The sequence below is a fragment of the Bison bison genome, unplaced genomic scaffold (assembly GCF_000754665.1).
Source record: "Bison bison bison isolate TAMUID 2011002044 unplaced genomic scaffold, Bison_UMD1.0 scf7180017864375, whole genome shotgun sequence".
NCBI lineage: Eukaryota > Metazoa > Chordata > Mammalia > Artiodactyla > Bovidae > Bison > Bison bison.
In genome coordinates this window covers 5,801,104-5,810,379 of record NW_011494947.1, presented here as the reverse complement: position 1 = coordinate 5,810,379, position 9,276 = coordinate 5,801,104, and the positions used below count along the sequence as shown (strand labels likewise).

At 55.8% G+C, this 9,276-nt stretch overlaps 2 protein-coding genes across 7 annotated transcripts in view; one reads left to right on the top strand and one right to left on the bottom strand.

Annotated features, from left to right (window-relative positions):
• RALGPS1 (Ral GEF with PH domain and SH3 binding motif 1) overlaps positions 1-9,276 on the top strand; it is a 201,971-nt gene that overhangs the window by 55,847 nt on the left and 136,848 nt on the right. The gene's annotated exons all lie outside the window — the stretch shown is intronic.
• The window catches only part of ANGPTL2 (angiopoietin-like 2), a 36,637-nt gene continuing 29,581 nt past the window's right edge, over positions 2,221-9,276 (bottom strand). Inside the window, exons 5-7 of the mRNA XM_010856924.1 lie at positions 8,274-8,467; positions 6,388-6,658; positions 2,221-3,914 (exon numbers count right to left, since the gene is read on the bottom strand). Coding sequence (XP_010855226.1) covers positions 3,715-3,914; positions 6,388-6,658; positions 8,274-8,467 — 665 coding nt within the window. The 3' untranslated portion in view covers positions 2,221-3,714. The remainder of the gene's footprint in view (positions 3,915-6,387; positions 6,659-8,273; positions 8,468-9,276) is intronic.

Genomic DNA, 9,276 nt, shown 5'->3' with positions numbered 1-9,276 from the left:
TCTGAGCACTGCCCTTTCCTCTCCCTGTTCTCTTCTTTGATGCTGTTGGTTTGGTAAACTGCTCCCCTTCCACCGTTTTACCCCAGGGAGAGTGGATTTCCTAGTCTCTGGTGCGCTTATTCCTTCCTCTCCTTCCATGTAGCTGGGGTATGATTTGACCAAGACTCAGTTTTAGGTATCAGGGTGAGTGGGGCTTGGTGAGATGGTCGGATGGCATCACCGATTCAACGGACAGGAACTTGGGTGAACTCTGAGAGATGGTGAGGGTCAGGGAGGCCTGGCATGCTGCAGTCCATGGGGTTGCAGAGAGTGGGACATGACTTAGCGACTGAATGACAACAACAGCTTTGGGTATTGGGGTGAGTGGGGCTTGGAGAACGGTGGTGTCATGCCCTGCTTTTGTTTGATTCCCAACCAGTTGAGAAAAAAAGTTGCTACTCTTCATCCCCCTTTCCCGAGCTTGCAGCTCCGGGGTTTGTACAGATGACCAATGACAGGTTAGGTTAGGCTCTGTCTTCCTCTATCTTCCATCCCTGCATGCCACACACTCCACTCCAGGTATCCAAGGGTGGGGTGGGCATGGTCTGGGTCAAAGTTGAGGAGCCTTGGAAGTGTCCAGATTCCACTATGACCCCCACCACTGACTGGGGGTTTGGGAGAAGGGAGTTGAGAACTCTTTCCTTAGAGCCTGACTCCCAGAACCTTCTGGAATAATCCTGCAGGTGCATTTTTACCAGCACTTTGGCTGCAAGCCCCACTTTCTCCCCTACTGTGGAGTGAGAACAATAGTCCCTCCTTCACAGGCTGCTGTGAGGTCGCATACATGGACACAAGTCCAGTTCCCAGCACTCAGTAAGCTTCAGTGAGCATCAGTCTCTCCACACAACAGCTCTGCCAGAAAAGGCTCTCGTATGGCACCATTGCTTGGTTATCATGAAGAGAGATTGGTGAGTCCAAAGGTTTCAGTGCATTTCAAATGTTGATATATACATTGCCAGACTGCTCTTCAAAAGTATTGAATCCGTTTATACTTCCATGCAGAGTACACGGAGTACGTGTTTCCTCTCTATTCCCTTGTCAACGTGGAGACTGGCCTTTTGTCGTCTTTGCCAGTCCGCCAGGCGCGTGTGATGGTCTCTGCTTGATTCAATGCAGCGCTCTGGCGATTACCGAGGTTGGCCTCTTTTCTTGTCTGCTGGCCACTTGTGAGTCTTCCACTGCGTTTGTGTGCTTCACCGAGTTTTCTGTAACAGTGTTTATATCTTTCTTCATAATTTGAAAGAGTTCTTGGCACAGCATGAATGTCAATCCTAAATTTTTCTCTCATTTAGTATTTGCTTTTCAATCTTGGTCATGTTTTATTTTGCTTTGTTTGTCAGAGGGCAAAAAATATGGTATTTTCTTTAATCCTATCCCTTGTCTTTTCCTTTATGGTTTTGGGGTTTCCCGTCATGCCCAGAAACACCTTCCCTGTCCACCGAAGATGGTTCTGGCAGCTTGTGTGGAAGTCATTTTGGAACGAGGAAGGCGAAGGCACAGGGCTTCTGGTCTGGTGGGGAGCCTCAGTCAAGGGGAGAGGGAAGGAAGGCCTATACCAAGGCAGAGAAGAGGCCTTGCGCGGAGGGATGGTGGACCATGGCCAGGGAGAGGGAGGAGTCCTTGCTTCTGGCCCGAGCAGTTGAGTAGGCGTGCCTGCTCAGTTGTGTCTGACTCTTTGCAATCCCATGGACTGTAGCCCCCCCAGGCTCCTCCGTCCATGGAATTCTCCAGACAAGAATACTGGAGTATTCCAGATCCCTATTCCAGGGGATCTTCCCAACCCAGGGATCGAACCCAGGTCTCCCACCTTGCAGGCACATTCTTTACCATCTGAGCCACTAGAGAAGCCCAGAGCAGTTAAATAGATGGTGCCATTTGATGAAATGGGACCAGATCTGGGGAAGGGTGTTTTAGGGGTTGACTGCACTGCCTGTATCCATCAGAGACATCCAGAATACAACTGGACTTAAGGAGGCGGGACTCCAGAGAGCCTTCGTGGCCTGAGGTTCTGTCATGGGACTCCTGAGGGCACGGGTGGCACCCAGGGATAGGGAGAGTGGAGTGTCATTTAATAGATTTCAGTGGACGAATCTCTTCCTGGTGTTACTCAAAGAGGCTGTGGTGTCGGAGGCCCCAGGAAGGCTTTCTAAAACAATAACACACAATATAGATACATCCAAATAGCACAAATGGCTTTTATTGCAGATGTGTTATTACAAGGATAATCTGAGAATATATTAAAAAAAAAAACCCTCCCTTTTATATACACAAAACGTGCTACATGGTACACTTGTGAGACTGCTGAGGTAATAGGCACACAGCCGGACGCAAACAGTACCAAACGTTCCACCGTCTCACCCGCCCGCCCTGACCCATGCGCCCTCCAGGAGGGTCTCACCTTCTTGTTCGTCCCTCACTCCCTGCTTGGCAAGAGTCCCAGCAGTACCGAGCCTGATGCTTCAGGGCCAGCAACGTGCTGACCGAAGGCTCCGTGGCCCCTGGTTATTCAGTAACTCATGGCAAGTGGCCAGTTCTCGTTTTTGAGGCGCCTGGTCTCTGGGGAAGTGTAGTCTGGAGACGAGATGTGGACGCCAGTCGGCCTGAGAGCTCGGCACCTTTGGTCTGTAGCCGTTTGGGGCCCCCAGCAATTGGATGATGCTTTCTCTTCAGTTGAGCATCTTCTGGCAAGGTAGGCTGTTACTTCTGCGGAGGTTAAAATGACAGGTAGGCTAATTGTGACTGGAAGGTACGAGACTGAAATTAACCATTGTCCGTGTGGTCGAGAGCGAGCTTTGGGGCCTGACTTTCCCTTTCCTGACCACGTGGAGTCCAGACTGTTTCCTACTGAGAGGCTAGGGAATCTTGCCCGGGAAGAAAGCACAGGGGGACAGACAAGGTGAGGAGTAAGTCGGCGAGGAGAGGAGAACAGGAAAGGTGCCTGGAACTCGAGCGGCTGGGACTGGAGCGCAAAAGGCACTTAGTGAACGGGGCGGAGTGAACACGCGGGCGGGTGGGCGGCTGGCTGGCTGGGGAGGTGGCGAACTGTCCTGAGAACAAGGAGAAGGCTAGAAATAGAGAGGGGAGGGTATTCTGAAACTGGGTTAGGTGCCAAGGAGGATCTTAAGCAAGCAGGTTGGGAAGCCCGGTGTGAGAGGGTAGCACTGTGGCCGGCCCTTGGAGCGGCCAGGCACGGGCACACCAAGCCCTGCTGTTGAAACTGGAGCGACACGGTCCGCGACGCGCCCTCAGACTCAAGTAACACAACACGAACGAAGTGCTCTTCTCCTAAGAGCAGAGCTGTCTTGAGCAGCCCTCAGCGTCTGAGAGTTGAATATACACGTGTTTCAGTATATACGGCAAACCTATATATATGTATCTAGATATATGGCACGGGTATATATCTAAACGCATATATACGCGGCATACACACAGGTGCACGAGGTTGGCTCACACACGTGTATATTACGAAGGTACTTTGCAGGTGTGTTTTTATTGTAGGGACTTAATTTACTTAAGGAAAGACTTGTGTGCAGTCCTGTCCTGTCTGGAAACACGAAGGGCTGTCCGAGGTGGAGAGGAGTAGTAGGGACAGAGATCGGTCGCATTTATCTGCTGCGGTGACTCGGGGAATCAGAGTCCAGCGTCCCGGTCCTCACGGCCCTGAGGGGGGCCGGCCTAGTGGAAGGTGTTGGGGTTGGGCCGGATCATCATCACCACCTTCTTGAGCGAGTAGGAGCCTCCACGGAACTCAGCCCAGTAGACCCCGTCCTGGTAGCGGCTCCGGTAGTGGCCCCCGCGGTACCAGACCCCGTTGAGGTTGGAGTGGGCGCAGGCGTTATACCACCAGCCGCCCTTCTGGTAGTGGGCACAGTTGCCTGCAGGAGAGAAAGAGCGAGAAGATCAGGGAGGAGGTTTGACCTGTGTCCGCTGTTTGCTCTTGGGGGGCTTCCGAGGGACCCCTGCCCATTGGGGGGCATTTGGAACAAGGATGCCAGAGAGGGCACAGGGCCTCAGACCTGCTCAGACCTTCCCTCTGACTGGGGCTCTGTGATCTTGGGTGAGCAACCTAACCTTGGTGAACCCTCGAACACTCCTTGTAAAACAAGGATGAGGCGATGCCCCCGCACAAGGTAGGTAGGACCCACCTGGGAGCTGAAGGAGGCCGAGTACTAGCCCAGGGCTAGCTGTGGAGCAAGCACCGGGGAGGGCTCCACACCCCGGGTTTGTGCAGGAAACGGAAATCACCCAAAGTGGGCCGGTTGAGAGCCAAAGATTTTTTCTTAGGAATTCCTTTTTCGTTGAAACTATTAGATCAAGAGTCTTTCAAGAGTGACAAAGGAAGTGTTTAAGATGAAATGTTCCATTATTCCTCCCTAGCCTGTCATCCAGCCAAATTTTTTTTTTTTTCTCACAAAAGCAAGATATTTTCATAAAGTTTCTGGCACCCTCATATCATGCTGGATTGTGCTGCCAAGGACAAGCAGTTCGGAACACCAGTAAAAGTGAGGGCAGGGCACAAGTGGGCATGCAGGGGCATTGCCCTTCCCAGGAGAGGGGATGGCACTGTCAGGCCCGGGAGGCACCCCACTCAGGGAACGGGCTGCCTTATCAGGTTTGTGGGTTTGGTGACCCAGCGGGGCTGGCGGCTCCGCTCCAGAAGCTGCCGTGGGGGGAGGGGAGGAGGGAGCAGGCTGGCTGAGGCAGAACGCGGAGAGGAGTCCCAGCGCCAGGCGCCCAGAGCCCCGGTAGCCCAGGTCTTCCCAGAGTTCTCCTCTGGCTCCTTTGGGCTACGACTCGAGGTCACAGACTCCAAGTGGTTGTGTCGGATTCAGAGGGCAGGGCCCTGGGCATGCCACAGCCCAGCCTTCCCTCAGCCAGCGGACGCCCCTCCTAAGCTTGCCCCACACGCCTCCAGGGACAGGGAGCTCACTGCCTCGCGTCCAGTGACGCTGTTGCCGGACAGGCCTGACGGTTGGAGTCGCAGAGCAGCCTTCTGCTGCTCCCGATAATGGCTGTAAGCCAGCCTTCTGTCCCCAGTGTCCGACCAGCTCAGAGGGCTATATCTTCCTGAAGCCTGGGCAGCCCCGGTCTCAGCAGACACGCCACCTCCTGGGGGCCCCTGCGGCAGGGTCAGCTCGGCTCCAGGGAGTAGGTGGAGGTGTGGGCGTGTTCCCGTCTGCCGCCTGGGGACCTGGGGTGGGGACCCTCCTGGGGCGGGGGAGGCAGCTGGGCTTTTCTGAAGAGCAGGGAGTTCCTGGGGCTCAGTCGCTCAGTTGTGAACAACTCTTTGCGACCCCCTGGATTATAGCCCACCAGGATCCTCTGTCCGTGGGATTTTCCCAGGCAAGAATACTGGAGTGGGTTGCCATTTCCTCCTCCAGGGGATCTTTCCAACCCAGGGGTCGAACCCGCGTCTCTTGAGTCTCCTGCATTGGCAGGCAGATTCTTTACCACTAGCGTCCTCAAAGCGGGGAGTAGCCTGTAGCCTGGGACTAAGGGGCCAGGTTCGCCCACGAGAATAGATAGCCTCGGCCTGAAGGGGGGCTCAGCCCCTTGCAGAGGAGCCATGAATTCTGCCACCTGACAAGGGCGCAGGGCCCCTCGTCCCCAGGAGCTGAGGTGGAGCCTTGAGATGCACGCGGGGATTTGATGTCTAGCCCCGGGGCCGGGCTGTGTGTGCTTCTCACAGTTTTCTGTTTTCTCTCTTGCTTTTTATTTACTAAAGATCTGGCCCTGAGGCCTGCACTCTTGGGCAGGTGGATTCGTCCCTCCTGCCCGGTTTCCTCTCAGTAGCTCCCCACAACGCTGCACTAACAGAGCGCCTGAGAGACTGTCCCCCCTCAGAGCCCAAGTCTCCCAAGTCCCAGGCAGAGCACTGAAGGCACATTCTCACCTTCTCACCCCTTTCTCACCCCCTGCCCGGTAGGTATGTCCTCATTTCCAGATGTGGAAACAGGCCCAGAGGAATGGGGAGGCACGCCCGAAGGCTCAGGCGTGTAGGAGGCGGGGCAGCCTTGTCTGCAGGCTGTGTGGCCCCGACTCCGGTGCTTAGGCAGGGAGTGACGCGGTGCACAGCCTAGCGCAATGTCCAGCTTGGCCCAGAGTGGCCCTCCAGTGTGTCATTCGGGGACCTCTGGACCTTCCCCTTTCCGTAAAGGCCATGCTGACCCAGCATTGCGAAGGGGATCTGTGGGCAGAGGGCGGAGGAGTAGACCTTCCGGGGATAGGAACAGAGTTGGGCAGCTGGGCCCTGGGGTGGTCTTGTTCTCAGGCCCGGGAGTCAGAGGCTGGGCTTTGATTGATCCCTTTCCCTGGCCCTTCACCTGCCAGTGACCCCACTGCTCCTACCTGTGTAGACATCGTGGTCTCTGTCCAGGGTGGTGAACTGCTTGCCGTTGTGCCAGGTGAAGGAGTCGCCAGCGTTGCCATGGTAGCGCCCCAGCCGCAGCTTGTAATACTCGCTCTCAGGCTCCAGGCGGAAGCTGGCATACTCTGCGAAGACCTTGCGGCCAGACCAGTCCTCCATGGTCACCAGCAGCTTGTAGTTGCCTTGGTTCGTCAGCCAGTAAATGTTCTCCAGACCCAGCCAGTACTCGCCGTCAATGTTCCCAAACCCTTGCTGGGGAAAATGCGGGAAAGCATTAGTGAGGAATACGCAGTGTGCTCAGCCAGCTGGGCCCAGCTGTCGGCTGCTCAGTGCCGGATGCGGGGTCTTGGAAGCAGGCAGAGCAGAAGGCAGGCCTGCGTATAATCCCTTGCTTTCCCCACCTGGCTGTCACTTGATGAGTCTGCATGTTCCCAGCCTCAGTCAGGCGTCACTCAAGACCACTGAGAGAGCGCCTGTCTCGTGCTAGGCAGCGTGTGAACGTGGGTTCCTCTTCATTACCCATCCTGCAGGGTTGCTATAGGGACACACGTAACCTGGTAAATTGAGAGCCTTGCACACAGTAGGCTTGCAACATGAGTTCCTTGGGCAATTCCCTTACTTTCTCTGAGTTTCCGTTCCTTTCTCTGGGGAGGGGCTGTGTGTAAGGGTCTCTTGTAAACTAAGGCACAGGTGTGAGCTCTGACAAAGGCATGATCCCTCCTAGATCTAGAATCCAGTGGATATATTACCGTTTTTCCATATAGTTTTAAGAGTCATCGGCCAAGTGGTGGCTGCTTGAAGTCTTGGAAATAGCTGAATTCGTTAATGATAATAATAGCTAGTGTTCAGTGAGCACTTATCAGAACGTTTCATAGGTTATTTTCTTAATCCTCACGGCAGCTCTGTGAGCGGGGTACTCTCAGTGTCCTCCCTAGAGTGGGTGGACTGAGGCCCAGAGACGCCAGAGTCACAGAGCACGTGAGCCAGGATTTGAGCCAAGAGCCCAGATGTAACCCCTGTGCCGACTGCTCTGAGGAAGGGAACGTGGAAAGGAGGTGGAAGGAGTTAGGGAAGTGAGTCTTCAAGAACCTCTCAGCTAGGAGGCAGTGGAGAAAGAGGGGGAAGCAAAGGGCACAGGCTAGTCAGGAGGCGGGTTGGAGGACAAGCAGGGCAGGAGTGGGGCCCGCGGAGCCTAGTGTGGGTGCCGTGGTCCTGGTGCTGGTCTGCGTGCGGGCATCGAGGCTGTGCCTCGGCTGTGTTTCACGGCTCTGCCTGCTCCTGTCTGAGCAGACGTTCATCCCTAAACTGGGTCCAGGCCAGCCTCTCCCCACCGGGGCTGACCTGAGAGTAAGGAGGTGATGAACAGAAGCACCTGCCTGTGGGGGTGTCCTCCGTCGGCCTCTTTGTTCAGAGGAGGAAGCCAGGAGTGGGCGGAGCCCTCAGCCTCTCCTCCAAAAGGAGGAGCGCTCAGCTCCCTGGGAATTGGGAGCCCCGAGGCTAAACCCTGGGGTTACAACCCAGTATCTCCGCAGTTCCCTCCACCCAGGGCCCTGGAGCCTCAGGCCCTGCCCTTTCTGGGCTTTGAGGGCAGGTCTTCCCCTGGGAGCCCCAGCCGGGACCACAGTGCTCCCCACATCAGGATTGGGTTCCAAGTTCCCTCCCCGTCCGTGGAGCTTTCGTGGTCGGGACCCCTCTCTCTGTACCCCGCTGCAGTTGTTGGTGGGGCAGGGGAGGAGCAGCCGGTCCTCCCCACCTGGCGGCTCTGTCAGGTTCCTCCTTCCTCGGGGCCACACAGGCCTCATGGGCAGCACCTGGCTCCCTCCGAGGGCCCTGGCGCTCTGTGTGTGTGTGGGGAGGGTGTCCTCACCTTATACGTCTCCCAGTTCCGGAAGAAGTTGACTGAGCCGTCCAGGCGCCTCTGGATGACCGTCCAGCCCCCGGGGTCATGTCTCTGATCGCACCACACCTGCATGAGGCGGTTGGTGTTCTCTGGCTTCACCAGGTAGATGGAGCTGGTGTCATGGCCGTCTTCCAGGGCCTGCAGGCAGTCTCTCCATGGGCCTGGGGACACAGGTGTGTATGCGTCATGGACTGCCCTGTCACCTGGCCCCCGAGTCGCGTCCTCCCCTCCCCCCCACCGCCGGCTGCACCCGGAGCAGCACAGCCTTGGGCCGGGCTCTGACTGGAAGCCACAGGCCTGCAGGGCCTGCTTTGGGTTTGTGAGTTTGAGAAGTAATGTGATGTAAAGACAAGAACCCAGGACTTGGGGGTCCGGACACTTGGGTTCTGGGCACACTTTCACCGCTGACTGCCACACGGTGTGGTTGGCCGAGCTTCCTTACTTGCCAAGCCCTCTGTTTTGCCCTTCTGTAGAGGCAGCTTATGTTTACCTCATGGAACTGTATGGATGGCTGGGATATTTGTGTGCAATTCCGGGAGTGATTTTTCTAAGTTGTTTTATTGGCAAAAGGATATGTGAGCCTGCTGAGGGGCAGCAGCGTCTGTCAGCACCTTGTGGGGCTCCGCCTGGCCAGTGAGCCTGGCTTGCTGCCCTTCCTGGCCTGGCTGACTCCACACCAGCCTTCCCAGGGACGGTGCTTGGGGACAGTTGCTGCAGTTTTTAGTAAGTGAGCTTCTGTTGGGTCACAGGGGCCCCATTGGTGCCCAGAACCTGTAGCCAGAAATTTTGGGACATTTCTGGGATTCAGACAGTGGCCTCCAGATATTTTGAGGGGACTTAAGTTTTTGTTCATTGCTCAGTTGTGTCTGACTCTTTGCGACCCCATGGACTGTAGCCCCTCAGGCTCCTCTCTCCATGGGATTTCCCAGGCAAGAATACTGGGGTGGGTTGTCATTCTTTCTCCAGGAGA